At 38.5% G+C, this 16887-nt stretch overlaps 1 protein-coding gene across 1 annotated transcript in view; it reads left to right on the forward strand.

The window, feature by feature from the left end:
• PPP1R3A (protein phosphatase 1 regulatory subunit 3A) overlaps positions 1–12786 on the forward strand; it is a 33853-nt gene extending 21067 nt beyond the window's left edge. The window contains exons 2-4 of the mRNA XM_021545243.2: positions 151–209; positions 313–449; positions 2660–12786. Coding sequence (XP_021400918.2) covers positions 151–209; positions 313–449; positions 2660–5137 — 2674 coding nt within the window. The 3' untranslated portion in view covers positions 5138–12786. The remainder of the gene's footprint in view (positions 1–150; positions 210–312; positions 450–2659) is intronic.
• The last annotated feature ends 4101 nt before the right edge of the window (positions 12787–16887 follow it).

A 16887-nucleotide genomic window follows, 5' to 3' on the forward strand; every position in this document is an offset into this window, starting at 1 on the left:
TGCTACATTTTATGTAGTTGTTATTTTCAGAATTTCAAATAGCATTAAAAATGTTGTGTAATTAACTTGTCGTCTTTATATTTGAGTCTAAGGGGAATTAAAACAATAATTTTTGCAGAATAACACAATAATTTTCTTTTTGTTGAACAGAAAAGAAGAAACATTGACAAAGTATGATGATGGCACATGGAATAACTCAAGGACTTCAGGTACAACACCCGGTTTAATTAGTTCCTCCTTACTGCACCTGTTAATTAAAAATAGTGTAACCAACATCATGGAAATTATTCAACTGTTTTTTTAACTCTTCAGACCCAAACATCCCAGAAATTGTTTATTCACAAGCAGAAGACAAAGACACGAAACTAGCTAAAGAAAATGTAAAAGACAAAAATGCAGAATACAACCAGGGTGATCACAATGATGATGAAAAAGAATTAGAGTTGCTGGTAAGTGTTATACAATTATATCTACAGTATTAAATGATTTGAATCCATTTACGCTTCAAAGCTGGTGAAATGCCCCCTTTTAACAGAGCTGACTGATGTACTAATTTACAAATGTAAAGCCTTGGTCTGTACTTACACTGAATCTCTAACTGATTCAACAATAGAAGGTGCTTTGATTTTGATATAGTGCATCAACTTTTTCTGGTCTTAAATTAATGACAACTCCCTTTTACTTCTTTACCAGAGGCTCTAAAAGATGGTTCTAAGGAATTAGAAGAGTAACATTTAAAAAATCTCCCCTCCTAGTCTCTGGGATGGAAATATTTTTAAATATATGCTTTCTATTTGTAAAATTTTTATCTTTGTAGTGCTGTTTACTTATAAGATTTTTGAAATTATAACTATATTAGCATAGTAAGCATATATATTTATATTAGCAGTTTCTTCTCTATCAGTATTTTACATTATATTTTTTACAATGAATTTCACACTCGGTGAACATTCAATCTATTTGGATTTCTGTGCATGCATGTGTGTGTGTGGTTTGCCTTGCATTTTTCAGTATGAAAGAAAAAATGGCAATAAATGAGACACATAGAGCAATCTATTATTCCCAGTGTCTGTTCTCAGCTCATATCATTTGGGTGCACAGATTCATAATCATAGATTATAATCGCCATCACCTGTGAAAATGTGAATGCTGAATCAGATAAGAGAGGAAGATGGGAAACATTCTTTTTTTATTGTTAATAGAGAGAAAAAATTCCTCTCATTTCAATATAAATTTTTGTTGTCTTTTACTTCAAAAAGTTTACATTTGTTGCCTATTGTGGAACCTTTCACTGCCCGAAAGTCAACGTTTTGGTTCTTTTTTCTTCATGGTGAAATGTGCAAAGGAAGACCTCTAAAATCCCTTGTTGTTCTCAGTCCACCCTTTTACAAAAAAGAGGATCAAATATAACCATTTGTTTATCAATTGCCAGACTTGTCCGTACAATAAATGAAGGGGGAGCTATAATTTAGATGTTAATTTGCACTGTGCACTCTTTAATGAATTAAACAATGAAGGCTTATAATACATGGAAATACAACCAAATCTTTGAAACACACAGGCATTGGCTCACAAGACAGCTGTGCAGTTGACAAGTAACATGAGCCTTATGTGAGAAGAAGGGGAAATCGTAAGATTTGCATATAATTATTGAGATCATGCAAATGTCAGTTATGAGGAGGGGAAAAAAACACAGGCATCTCACTGTTAAATCCTGACAGTTGGCATCACCGAAGAACTCAAATACACTTGAGCACTGGTTGGCAGAGGGTCATTAAAACAGAATTTGCAGAGACATTAGCTCCCTCACTTTTCTTTGAGTGACGTTTTACTATTAATAGTTTGCAGAGGCTTTGCAGAAAACATATTAATAAGAGAAACTGTAATGGGGGTATCTACAGCAAGTGCAAATGTATAAAGGGATGCCCAAGAAGCTAGCCTCTAATTGATCAGCTAGTGCTATCAGTGTGACTGCTAAAGTGAGAAGAGAGTGCAGTGACAAGTAGGCATAGCTGAATAATACAATATGATATTTGGGAGCTGGGAGGGAGAATGATTAGTTTCTGGCCTTTTACTTTGCTAATCTCATTTCCAACTCATGTCTTACCAGATTGTCTAAAAACAGTCTGGTTTGAAGCCTGTAAAATGCTCCCTGAGAGAAATGAAGCACAGATAATCCTTACAGTATTTGTCAGTGTGAAATGTGTCTTTGTTTTACTGGACAATACCGTACATTACCGGGCACTGATGTACTGTATCAATGCCCTTGTTTAAGCACCAATCCTCCCCCCTCACCCCACAGCTTCCTCTCTCCAAATCTAGAATCAAATGCATAGTGAACAAATTACCCTGCCTTTAAGGAAATATTCTCTTCAGATTTAATTTGTATAAAATCCACTAGCAGCTTACTGAACTCATGAATAAAGAGAGAAGGTTATGAGCACTATTTTATTTTCTGCTCCTTTCAGCACCACCATAAAGCTCATTACCTATGTTAAAAAATACGTGCAATGCAAATTTTGCAAATGGTTTGGAACATGTTTCCATAAAAGCTTTGTTACTGAAAACAAAACTTTCCATAATGAAATCCTGCCTCCTTCATTTGGTATATTTTTGCAAAGCACTTTTTCATCATTCTTTTTCTATCCTATTGTTTCAGTTAAATCAGCACTTCACAGGAGCTAGAGGTACCTCTTCCGGAGATGAAAGGAATTTATACACAACAGAACCAATTAATTTTCCAAGTGAAACTGAAAGATTGGTGGAAAAGCTAACCTGTATAGAAAGAAGCAGTGACTTGCACCCTGTGCCTATCAGTTCCTCATCTGAAAACACTTCACATGTGATAGGAGAAGAATTAAAAAATAAAGCTACGTATTGTGTAAGAGATTATAATAATCAGCTACCAGGGAAGGGAGTCACTGCTGGCTCAGTAAACAACTATGAGCAGTCTTTGGAACATACTGGTACCAGTGAAAGCCTTTTATCGGCAAAACATTTTCTGACAAAGCAGAATGAGGCTACCAATATTATGGCTACTGGCTCAAGCCGACAAGGAGAGAGTCACACAGATATTTCAGAAGGTGAAATAGACAGTTCCTCGGGAAGTAAGATGATGGAGAGGTTATTCATCAGTGAGGATGCTGCTGGTACCTCAAAAGAGGCCTGTGAAACAAGACCAGAAACCATTTTACCAGAGCATGACAAATCCATGCAATTAAATGCATGCATAGCAAGGACGCTGGATGGCAATGCTAATCCAGCTCTGGAGCACCAGGTACCACAAATGTCTCACCAAACTTTGGATTCATTGTCGTCAGATGCTGAAAAAAATGAAGGAAAAATCAAGATGATTGAAAGTAAAGTTCAGGTACACTTAAGAGGAGATTTGTATGCCAGCACTTTTGCACATGCTGGTGTCTCAAAAGATTCTATGCAAAAAAAAGGAGTTGGTGAAATGTCAGAAAGGAACACTGATTTAGGGAAGCAGAAGGAAGTCATTGAAGTAGCAGATTTGGCATCAATCGGTGAGGAGGAAGCTTCCAAGTCTTTCAAGGCATACAGGAAACACAATGCCAAAGCCCTGAACCCAGCACCTCTGCCAGCTGAGAACAAGCAGGCACCCAGGGACACCAGGCTGGATGAAAGGCGACCTGAGGACACTCAGGAACACAGAGGATTCAGGAGGTTAAAAGACAGAGAGACAGACAATACAAATAAAGGGAGACCAATTGGAAGGGAAAGTGAAGCAAACTTTGCAGAGCAGAGGTGGCAAGAAACGGGGAGTGAGGTTCGGTGGAGAATGAGGGGGAGCATGGAACCTCAGACCGTGACTTCCACAAAGGAGCTGTTTACCTGCCAGGAGGCAGAGAGGTGTGAAAAGTCTTCTGTCTCTGAGCAGGGTATTACAGATAAAGCAGAGGCAGGTACAGCTTATATAATTAAAACAACATCAGAAAGTGCTCCAGAAAAAATGCCTGGCAGTGAAAAAGCAGTAATTGCTAAGCTACCTCGAGAGACTGCACTAAGTGACAGGCCCACAGAGGAAAAGGAAACAGCGTTTGATACACATGAAGGGAGAAATGATGGTTCACATTATGCTCTTTGTCAACTCAACACAGTGGGTGTATTATATGACACTGAATTTGAAAAGGAATCAGTTTTAGGTATTTATAATGCAGGCGTACATGAAACACTGCAAGGAGAAACGAAGTCTGTCTGCAATAGCAGGGAAAAATGTACCAAAGCACAAGCAGATAATATTCTACCTGTAGGAGAAGCAGAAAAGGCTTCTGCTATGGGAAAGAAAGATTTGCAGGAGGGTTTATGTTCAGAAGTACCTAAAAGTCCCCTGAGTACTGAGAAGCACCTATACCATGAGAAAGCAGAAGATCTCTACAGGGAAGAAAGCCATGGTAATGCACTTTCCTGTTTATGTTCTAAAGCTGAAACAAAAATGCCACCTTCTGGTACAAACACTGTGCCTAGTTACCATTATAAAAGCTCTTCAGTGCCATCTTCAGAAGGGCCCACTATGGAAGAAGGTATGGAGCACCTGTACAGACACTTTGAATCCAAAGTCATTGACAAGATTGCGGCTGAGTCAGGGTACAATTTAAATCTAACAAATGAAATAACATGTCTTAACAAAATCTTCTCTCCTGAAGTTGAAAGAGAAGTACCTTCTGCTTCAGACTCAGCAATTTCTGGAGAAGGAAGAGGAAGGAATACAGGTCAATTTTCCCATCAAGCAGAGCTCCAACAAGAGAGGTCATGGAGACCAGAAGTTTTAATTAGTAAGTGCACCAAAGAAAATGGAGGAAGAGGCTGTCAAACTGACCATTTAATAACAGAGGGGAAAACATTAAGCTGGCTGGATGACTCACCAAAAGAAAGCCAACACACTTCTAATTCTGCTGATATTTCTCACCAGAAGAGTGAAGCACTTAAGTTACCTAGTGAGTCTCCAGGCTTAAAACATATTGCTTTCAAAATATTTTATTTCTTTTTGTTTCTTCTATTTGCTGCAACACTCTACCATTACGATTTGATGGTCTGCCTTGCACTCTACTTGTTCTCCTTGTATTGGCTATACCACGAAGGAAGAAGAAACAAGGAGTCTATTAAGAAGGAATAAGATTGATTGTCAGCTGTGCTCATGATCCATAGTCAATAATCTTCAATTCCATCAAAGCATTTTCACTGTTAAAGAGTTTATTCTTTGTTAGAATCAAAGCAAGATTTTCACAGCAGCATCTTTTATTAAGAGATTACATATGAAGTTGAGCCTTCATATAAGTAATTAAACTATGCAGGACCATTATGTTTGGATCATTAAATACCTATATGAGTATGAGTTCTGAAGCACGTCAAGTTAAAATGAAGTACAGCTGTTGCTTCTTATCAGGATATGAAAAAGCAATGCTTCATGTCTCTGTAGTACTTAAACCTACCATTTACTTGCTTTAATTTCTTTTGCATTAAAGCTTCATATTTTTCTGGGAATTTTTTCCCCAAGATTCTGTGTGGTACATAACAACCCAAGACACAATATAAAACCTAAGTCAGTATTTGGTGCTGACATTGCAGTTGATAATCTGCTAGTGTAATTAGCCAATGCTCGAAGCAATGCATCTATTGATAGTTTAATACATTTTTCCAAATTTTTATTTCATTCTTCTGACTGAAAATTTCAGCAGTACCCCTGTTTGGAAAATGTAAGGCTTTGACTTCAGTAACGTCATGTAACTTCCAGGATGTAACTGTGTAGCAGAATAGATGTGCTATTTCCATCCTGTAAAGAATGATCACAGCCATGATCACTCACATGCACAAAGGTTTTTGGTTTTGGCAAATGAGGACTGAGTAACATGGCTGAGAATTTCACTGAAAATTCTGGGCAAAGCCTTTTAGTAACATTTTTCATCAGAACTGCTTGAGCATATCTACAAAGCATTAAATAAATTTTACAAAAGAATGCTATAACTGTGTGGAGCATGTCTGAATTTACAGATTTACAGCTTTTTTCCTTATGGCTTGTGACCTAGAGTGACCTAGAGCTAGTCAAACACCAAGAGAAAACACTGGGCATGACCCTGTTGTTCAGTGAGGCTGCTTTGTCTGGTTTGGGTGAGGCAGAAAAGACTAATATCTGCCCTAAGGAGAGCCCAGATTGATCCTGTGCAATAGTCCTGTGGGGCAGACACATGGGCAGCTTTGCTGCTCCAACACTGCGGGCGTCCCACACAAGATCAAGCCCAAATTTTGTCCAGAAGGAAAAGAACAGACAGGTTATGATGATCTTCAGCCATTTCCCAGAGGATGGCCACAGATACTGTCACAGGTAGAATATTAAAAGACTACATAATGTTGCTGAAGCCATAAAAATGAAGAAGAAAAAAAGGGTTGTTTTAAAACTCTGTTTGTTTCACTTTCCTTACTGCCACTATGAAATACCACAACTGCGAAAGTCATGGTTGCAATAGATGGCTGAAGAGATGTAATAGCAAAATTGTTTAGTTGTTAGCTTAGCTCTTAAATAAATGCTTTAAAGTCCATGTAAAACTTATACACATGTTTCAGGATGAAAGGACAATCTGCTGCAGAGTTGGCATTCCTGTTCTGCTGGGGGGTAAAACTTCAAAAAATTTTCATTTAATAGTGCATTCAGTGGGGTGAGCAAGTATGTATGTGATGTATTGCTCATATGTGTTCAGATGTGTTTTGATGGCTGGATACCTTGGCAACTTTTGGCAGCAATATATGAACGACTTGTAGCAATGGGCTAGGGACATTAAGAAGCTACATGGAAGGCTGTGTCCAGATGTTCAAAGATATATAGGAGGAAAATATTAATTGAGATAAAGAAATTAATTCAATAGGCATTAGGAGATGAATCCAATAAAAGGCTTAGACTTAGACTTAAATGAGGATTAGGATTGAAGTTAAATCAGTGTAAATCCAAAGTAATGATTGCAGATCTTCCTTTTCCTGGAGACAACAAATGCTGAAAGAACATATCCTTCTCATGATGGTCATACATACCTTTTCAAAAGGCACAACATTGCCTTACTTCTGGTAGTTCACTTCCTGCAGTCTGAGTCCCTGGTCTAGGTGGATCGGATTTTCAGGTTAACTGGGATAGAGACATCAGGTATTACTTTACTTCCCAGTATGGTGGAAGCTCTGAAATTACATCTTATATATTCTGACAGAATCAAGGTCCTCAGAGAGATAAAAAGTAAAGAAAGCATCCTGCATCTGTCCTGCTCAAAGTGTCACAATGCAGTCAAGTACCAGATTCCTCAAGTAAGAGAAATCAAAGACATGACATATTGCAATCTTACAGTTAAAATAACCATGGCAGAAATTAGAATCTTTAGATTCAGTTAGCTGTTAAAAGCCCCTTACAATCTAATTTACCACATAGCTCTTTAAAGCAAAATTCATAAACTTCAGAGCAAGGACCAAAGTCCAGGTTCCTGACCAGTTACATAAAAGCTCTACACACAAAGTCACAGGATTCAAACTCATATTTGACTATATTCAGTTTTACCAAACCTTGGCCTTTCATGCAGCAGAATTTAGTTTAACAATTGGAGGAGTGTTATTGTGAGGAGGATTGTAGTCATCAGTGTTTAGCAGTACCACTGTACGTAGATGGGTTCCTACTTTCTCAACTGACTAAAACTGAACGCAATATTTTTTTTTCTATTTGAGGCTAGAGACTCATTTGATATTACCATCACAGAGGAGTTTTCCCAGAACTTGGTAATGTTCACTTTTTGGAGAGGTCTTAATCTGACACAGTCTAAATCCCTAAGCACTGACAGAGCTAAAGAACTTTAAATGTCTTGGACACATGCCTTATTTTAAAGAGATCTGAACAAGTCAGCCAGCATGGAGGTAGAAAAGCCTGGTTGTGGTTTTTTATTGAATCTTGGGAATTCTAAGCAGTATGCATTTTAAAGATCCTTTTGCTCCTTCACATGGAAGCACAGATATCTTTGAACCATAGTAGAACCATACATTTGTGTGGTAGTTGTCTGTATGTAATCTGCAAGGTGAAAATTTTGTTTCTCATGCATTTCAACCCAAAATATTTGGTTCATTGTTAAAGGCTCAGGTCACCTGATTGGAAAGCAAAGAAAGGGGTTAGGGATGATTGATGGGCCAAGGACCATGGGTGGAGGAAAGTCAATGAATTGAATCAGTCTCTGGACAGTGGCAGAAAAATGTTACAGAGAGCTCAGGAGAGACAATATGACCTAAAAAATTTGCAAGGGATAAATAGAAAGGATCTATTAATACAGACATTCATTAAAAATTAGTGGGCTTTTAATATGTGTCACAATATATTTTAAACAATTCCTAAATATCAGCTAAGATTTGGCTAAATTACTTCAATCTCTACAGAAAGTGTGCTTCAAACAGCTGTATTCCTGTATGCAACAGGTTAAACATTAGGGTTTGCCATTTTAACACGTACAGTTATTCAGAGTTGGAATTTAGGGTAAATATTTGAGTGTTAGAGTAAGCATATTTCATCTACACACAAGTGGAATACTGTTAGCATTTCTCAGATTTGGACTGGTATTTTATGTTCTATATTTAAAATATTTAATCAGCATATCATACTTTATGATTGCAAAACAGTACTCTAGACTGATCTGTGAGCACAGGTGCCCAAACTTTAAAGTATGTATGTGCTTAAAACAACAAAGCAAGTAATTTTATCTTCTTTTATTTATCATTTGATAAACTATCTTTTAAAAATCCTCTTACTTTTGTTTCTAGTATGGAGGAAACACCTTTATAACATTGGCAAAATATTGGGTTTTACTTACTTAAGGGAATAAGTGGTGTGTTGTGCTCTTGCAATGATTTATAATTAGCTTGCCTACAAGGTAGCAGCAACATATTTCCAGTTAATACTTTAATTTCTAGTAGATTCTAGTTATTTCTTCAAGCTATGCAATAGAAAGGTGTGATCTTATATGGTAGGGTAATCCCATGCTCACAAAGGGTTTGATTCTGGTACAATATAGTGATCAAAAATAATATAATTGCAAAAGACTTCCTTACATTATTGCAAGGAATATGAAGTGTATCTACATTCCATATCATGGGAGGTATGTCCCATGGCTATTATCCAAACTGCACATCCAACAAATAAATTAATTTCCATATTGAAGGCTGTCTAATCTGTTGAATTGGCTTAAATATAAATTCAGGGCAGAAGAATTTCTGCACTCAGATATCCTGCTAGGAGGTAGTCAAAACAAGCTACATCATTAATGACCTAAGTACTTCTTGTTACTAATTGCTTGCTGGTTCTTATCAATATGTGACTTTTTGCTCAACAGAGGATGGGCTCTGAAACAAGCTACAGCCTTTAAAGCCCTAGTTAATATTGGAAATGAAAAAATAGAGAGGACAGAGTATGAGCTAGATCCATAAAGGAAGGTTAATATGAAAATGTTCTGAGGCAATATACTAACTTTTATATGCCCAGTGGTATTTACATCCCTGAATAAACCTAAACTCTCTAGTCATTGAACATATGAACAAGAATCAAAACAGACAATATGTTAAATACAGAACCGCCAAAATTTTCTAATAAAAATGCCTGATGGCAGAGTTGGGTGTTACACTCTTGCTGTGCCAGTGGGATTTAGTTAGCTGGATGGCAGGGACATGCTTTTTTCAGGTCAGGTTCCATATTCTGCAGCCCTCTCATGCACTGAGGTACCTAAACAGCTGCCTTCAGAAACAAGGCACTTTGCAGAAAACAAACCCAGAGTTTGGGGACTGGAGAAAATTTAACTCCTTAAGCCATAGATTGGAGGGATGTTTGGATATAAACTTTGTTCTGAGAATAACTCATGCATTTTATGTGAAATTCTATTTAGATAAAGTACAAAACCAATACCAAGACCTTTACATATCTTCAGTGAGGTCTACTTCTTCCTTAGACTATAAATTTACTTTTCCAGGCCTAGGTCAATACCTCATGAACCAGGACTGGAGAATTTTTCTAGCAGTGAACTGTGAATTTCTCTCTTATCCCTACAAAGGTGCTTAAATCAGTTCCACTTCAGGCAATCATGCCCTTTTGTGACTCCCAGCTGAGCTTTCTAAGACTCACAGCTCTTCTGAGACCACTGTCTGCAAAGGAGACTTTAGAGCTATATGGATAATGACAGGACTCAGGACGTTTATCTGATCTAGGAGGTCTTGATGCTGCTGAGGATTCAGAATTCAGGTAGGTGTCAGGGGAGATTTTTTGACCAAAACTACACATGCCTGAGTGAAGACAGTATTTGTCCAAACCATGGGGAGATTGAAAGGAACAGATAATTTCTGCATTCAGAGTAGGCATGAACTAGGTAAGCTGAGATATCCAACAAGTGTGTTATGTATGATTTGGTGGTACACATGAGACATGTGTTCACGTGTGCATGGGTGGCTCTAGGAAAAGGGAATGGAAAGGTGACAACTAGATTCCATAGAAGAGTGGAAAAGAAATAGTAAACAGAATGTCTAATTTGAAAGTTTCTGAACTGCTTTCTCTAGAGACGTGAAAGTTTAATAAGTTCTGAGTAGGTTGGACAGATAACACAAATACGTTATTAGCTATATAAAGTATAAAAATTGAAATACACACTAACTTCTTTTTGTAACTTACCAGCTACCACTTAATGGAATTATAGTGGAGAATATCTTACCCTTGACCTTAATATTCAATGATTCAAGATTAGAGCATTGCTCTGAGGACTAGAAAGACAGCCTCCTTCTCAGCATGTTATAATCCTCCGGGGGGGACAGTCTCAGGCTGGAGCCACAAACCTGCCTCATGGCTGTTTATGCAGGTCAGTCCCCAAAGACATGAAGCTATGTGTGTCAGGAGAAAACAAGAGTATATGTCAGCCTGTGCTTATTATGTAGAATTACAAAACTGTCAGTAAATAGTTAAGCTTCCACAATCCCTGTGGTGTCTGGTATAGTTCTTTGATTTTATAATAGTATACATGGCTGCAGGAGGACTTTTAGATTCCTAAGGACCACAGGGCACGAGCATATCTTGTGTATATGTGATGATAGGGAGATCATAGAGCATACAGGCTCATTTAATGCACTATACAAGCTGTATCTATGTAGAAATTTCTGGTCCTCTCTACCAGTGATCTTTCTGGGGCTGCCAGCTGCTTGTACTCCTGGCACTACCTTCTCCAGTGGAGGACAGAAGGTAGCTCCATACTGCAAATTTTCCAGGGTCTATGAAAGGGAAATAAGAACTGCTGAGGAAAAGACAAAAGCTACCTTATTAAGTAAGTACCCTTTATTAGGGAGGAATCCTTTCTGCTTTTAGGGCAACCATGAACAATTAGGAATGGCCTAAACTCTTTAAGAACATAAAACAATTACTGTCTTGGGGGAAAGTCCTGATTAAGCTCCTCAGAAACTCCTTATTTATTCATACAAGCTACGTGCCTGTCTGTCCCTCTGTGCTATGAATGAGCCAAGACCCATGACTGATAAAGGACAAGAGTAGGAGGCCTCTTGTGCAGGTTTCATACCTCCTTGAATGGTCTAGGCTGTTGAATGGCTTGGGGCAGTTAGGCACACTTAGCAATGCCTATGGGAAATGTCTCAGCAGCCACAAAGGGTCTTGGCTTGTACCCATTTAATTTCATGTTTTGGGAGACAGAAATCAGGTTTTTATATGAACTTTGTAAGATTAGGTATGAAAGACAAATACTGCTTAGTTTATCAAGCAGTTTTATTCAATTTTGTGATGTAATTTTAGTGTATAATCCCTCTATATAATGCAGCATTTTTGTAGAATGATGGCAGAATTATTAATAAATCTTATAGAATAGAGGAAAGAATGGAAGATAAAAATAGCTGGAAAAGAAAGGGAGAAAGTAAGCAAGCAAGCAAGCAAGCAAGCATATGCCTGCACTGTTCCATAGTAGACAAGAGATTTACACATGGGAAAATTATCTAAGTTCAGGCTGAGCTTGTGATCACCACATCACTGTTCTTTAAGCCATGCTGCATTCCAGAAAATGGCACAAACATAGACAAGTCTTTTCACTTCCCTCCTTGTACATGAGTAACAATAAAAATCATCAGTATTAGAAAACCAGTTAATAAAGGCTTTGTTCCTGGAGACAATGTCCCTGTTAACTCTGCAGGTGAGGTGGGCAGGCTGCTGTAAATGCAGTGTTTGGATGGTGTGGCCAGAACATGTTCACAGTCTGCTTTGCTGGGACTCAGCTCTGTGTGTTTCACACACACCCACTCATGTGGACACAGCTACCTGTGTCCTTGCCTTCAGTCTTATGTTGGTGTGCATGGTAACCTGCATGTACAGCAATTCATTGTGTTATCCATTACATGATATATAATTTGGTATAAACAAATGTTTAAATAAACTGTTATTATCTTGAAATTATCAAACATTGGAAGACATACAGTGTAAGAAACTCAATACTATCAAATGCAGTCATGACCTTTTAGACTAACTAATCTGAACAGACTTACACCTGTAGCTGTACATCATCCTTTAATGTAGACATATCAAGTGAAATTCAAACATGGTGTTTTTTATAGTGTGTTGTCTGATACTGCATAAGGCAATAGCATGACGTGCCATGTGCTTTCCTTTTAATTCTGCAAAACTCAAGAATTTATACATGCAATAAAAATGGATTATAAATTAGATTAATGACAACTGTAATCTCATTAATTATATTTTTAATAAACCAATGCTAAACTGTGTTCAATTGCATGGATACAAAGCTACATTTTCTACTCTGCACTAGGCATGACAATTTTCACGTTTATTTGTTCCATGAGATATTTAAACCAAACATTTTGTTGTGGGCAAGTTTCACAGTCCACAGGGCTTGAAGCAATGGACAGCTCAGGTGCCCATCAGCTGGAAGTGCAACCCAGAGCCTGAACAATGTTTCTGTGCTCACTATCCAATGCAATGGAAAATGAGCTGTTTCAGAGTGACATCTCAGAAACCCACTGGATGTGGATTCATCCCACTTTTGAACAGAAAGGTACTCAGAGAATTTAAATAAATTCCAAATTAGGTAGATGCTTCAATCCAGTGTACACAGTGGGGTTGAAGAGTTAATACTCTGGAGAGTCTTAGGCCTAGAGAGCTTCCTGCTCCAAACTCCAGGCTGGGGATGACTGGGCTGCCTCACACTCCTCTGCAGATCTGCATTTCCTTCTCTGGGGTCATTAAGAGAAAATGACATCAGTATATGCCAGGTCTCCTAATTAGAGTGACCAGAAGACCATAATCTGGGGCACTCTATGGACCCTTCCTTACGTGATTCACTGGATTATGACCTTGGCTTCACATTACTCAAATCCACTTGGTTCTTGTTTTAAGCATTTGAGATTTAATTGTATTTAAATAAACATTATTTGACCTCAGTGCATGAGAAGAGACAGTATTTTGAAAGAAAATTTAATGGTAATCTAAATTAAATTAGTAACAAAAACTTTCATCTACTTACAATAGCTATCTTGTCTCTTTCTTGACCTTATTTGCCTCATTTGGCATTAGAATGATAATTAAAACAACTTCCTTTTCAGATGCCCTGTTGGGGAAAGATGGCTGGGGATACAATTAGAGGAAACCAATAAGTTTTATTCATACCCTAATGTAAATTATAATGGTATAGAAATTATAAAATACAGTTGCTGGTCCCTGGATGGAATGAAGTTTGCACACTCAAAACCTATTCCATGATGATTCCCCACACCACAATCTGCAACCATAGCACCTGATAAGGGGGATAAAATAGGGGATGGAAGAGAATGAAGAGACTGCAGCCAGGCTCTGTTGGAATACTTGCAGGGAGGTGCTTTGCAGCTGAGAAGCTGCATAACACTTGTCAACCAGGGAAGATATGTCTTGCTGTTGAGCCAACAACTGTGGCAAAATCACTCTCCTCTCAGATTATAACCTGATTTTTATCTTGACACACACCTGCACCCCAACATTACCCATCTCCAAGGTATGACTACCCCTCACTGGGCATACACTCTATATTATTTTTGACTATATCTTTAAAAGTGAAGTGAGAGAATTTTACATCCATCAGTAAACAAAAATTAATTACTAAAGTCACTCAAGCTCCACATAAACACAAAGAAATAGTATAAAAGTTAAGAATAGGGGGAACATTAGGGAAGACTCCATTGCAACTGCTGAGGTCAGTCAATGGGACCGTCTTCTTCCTTATAGGGATGCCTATGGGCATCACTGTCTGTGCTAAATAATTTTATTGGAGTTTGTCTGTGTATTGCTTTGAATGCGTTTTTGCAGTCAGCAACTATCACTGACAATCCTTGAACCTTAATCTGTCACAATTTTATATTAATAAAGAGTGTTACTCTGGTAGTGTGAGTTCTTCATGAGCACTAACAGCTGCTGGCAGTGGGTTATGCTCAAATAAAGAGGAAGATACACTGAGGGGTCATAAAGTGGAAGGACCTGCTGCAGGGTCTCCCTTATGCTGTTGGTGTTTTTTCCTGACTAAGTCAAACCACCTTCTGATCCTGCAGGACTTCTCAGTCAGAATGCTGACAACCTCGTTGGGTACAAGGGTCTTGCCCTTCCTGATAGATAAATTGAATACTAGGGTTCAAGTAAGCCTCCCCAAACAAAGGGTCCAGGAAATCTCCCCTTTTTGCATGTTACCCATTCTTTAATACCTATGGGCCTATGTTCATATTCCACAAGCACACCCATTCAATTTGACATTATGAAAACTGCATTTGGGTTTTTTTACTTCAACTTAATACAAAGACGTATTTATACAAATATATGGCAGATAATTTACTTATATACAAATAAAACAATACCATAGTACTAATTACCATTACATTAGTGGTAAGTAAATCATGGTTGAAAGTGGACAGCTACAAAATAAACTGGTGCTGGCAGTCAGGCATGTAGAGCTCTGCTATGGTGAGTCTAGATAGAAGTGAGTACAAAAGCAGAAAATTCAAACTCCTGACCCTGGAACACCTACAGAATAGTACGTCTTCTAAAGATACAGTCCTACAGTTGCTGAAGTTTTCAGGGAAAGTCTCTCTAACTACAACATTTAAAATTGCTACTCCCCTTCAAAAATCCACCTTACTGTTGTTCACTTTCTGTGAAACACCTTACTTGTTCAGGTACTTTTCTTCATGTCCAGCATCACAGACAAAGCTGTTTATTAATCACTGTGTAATTGACCCTCCTGACATAAAGTCTCATACAGCTGGGCAGAGATGCAGGTGTGTCTAATCAGTTCATTGCAGGTAAGTGGAGGCTTGGTCTGCTCATAATCTGGGTCCGCAGGAGGCTGTTCTGATGGACAGAGGTGGCTGAGCACACTGCCGAGTTTGATCACTAGAACAGAGTAGTTCATCCCTCCCTGGGATGAACTACTCCATACTACTGAGATGGGAAAGCAGTTTTTGGTTTGCACAAAGGATGGCACAATGAGCCCACATCTGCTTGGAGGAAACAAAGACATAAATACATGTATAAACTGGGTAACAGTGAAGGTGCTGAAGAGCTGAAGGTGGATGGACAAAGTCAAGCCAGCCAAATTATTCCACAAATTCTGAGTGTGAAATACATAAACTTTAGACAAATTCTTCACATAGATTTGTTCACAAAACCTTGATGATTTAATATAAATTTAAAAAAAATGTGCATAATTTAAATTTCATTGTGTCATTTTGCAATATCAAAAAGGCAGTTTCAAGAAATTGATGAAAATTTCATAGTGATGCTTACAATTTGGGGATTGGAAAGAAAAAAATATTACTTAAAAACCACATGCTTAGGACACAACCTGTGGAGCAGGTTTATGTTATCTGAGACTGAATGGAAGGTCTAACAAATTGCACTGTAGGAGGCTTTTGGTAAGTTTGGCTACAGTTTTTGTTATACACTACAGTGATAAACCATTTTGTTATACCTTACTAACAGCCTCTCCTTGCTATAATTTCTTATGCTCTGTATTATGAAGACTGTATGTTCTGGGCTGAATATTTTCTCATCAAAATTCTTATGGCAGCAGCTATGTAATCATCTCTTGTAAATGAGTGGAAATTAAAAACACTGAATAAAATGACAGATACAACAAGGATATTTTCTGAGGTTCCTGCCTGCTGTCTAGGTACAGCAGAAACCTCCACTCATCTATGATTTCACAGAATCACAGAATAAGCTGAGTTTGGAGGGACCCATGAGGATCATTGAGTCCAACTCTCAGCTCTGCCTGAGTCACACCACATGCTTGAGAGTGCTGTACAAATTTATCTAGAACTATGACAGACTTGGTGCTGTGACCACTTCCCTGGGGAATCTATTGCTCAAACACCCTTTTCTAATATCCTACCTAAACCTCCCCGACAGAACTTCAGGCCATTCCCTTGGGTCCTGTCACTGGGCACCACAGAGCAGAGATCAGTGCCTGCCCCTCCTCTTCCCCACAGGAGGAAGTTGTAACTGCAGTGAGGTCTCCCCTCAGTCTCCTCTGGGCTGAACAGACCAAGAGACCTCAGCCACTCCTCACATAGCTTCCCCTCAAGGCCCTTCACCATCTTCATTGTTCTCCTTTGGACACTCTCACAGCTTCATATCTTTCTTACATTGTGGCACCCAATGCTACCCCCAGCACTTGAGGTGAGGCTGCCCCAGTGCAGAGCAGAGCAGGACAATCCCCTCCCTTGCTTGGCTGGAGATGCTGTGTCTGATGCACCCCAGGACACGGGTGATCCTCCTGGCTGCCAGGCACTGCTGACTCACGTTCAACTGGCCATTGACCAGGAGCCCCAGGTCTCTTTCTGTGG

This window comes from Lonchura striata, chromosome 5 (assembly GCF_046129695.1).
Source record: "Lonchura striata isolate bLonStr1 chromosome 5, bLonStr1.mat, whole genome shotgun sequence".
In the NCBI taxonomy this organism is placed as follows: domain Eukaryota; kingdom Metazoa; phylum Chordata; class Aves; order Passeriformes; family Estrildidae; genus Lonchura; species Lonchura striata.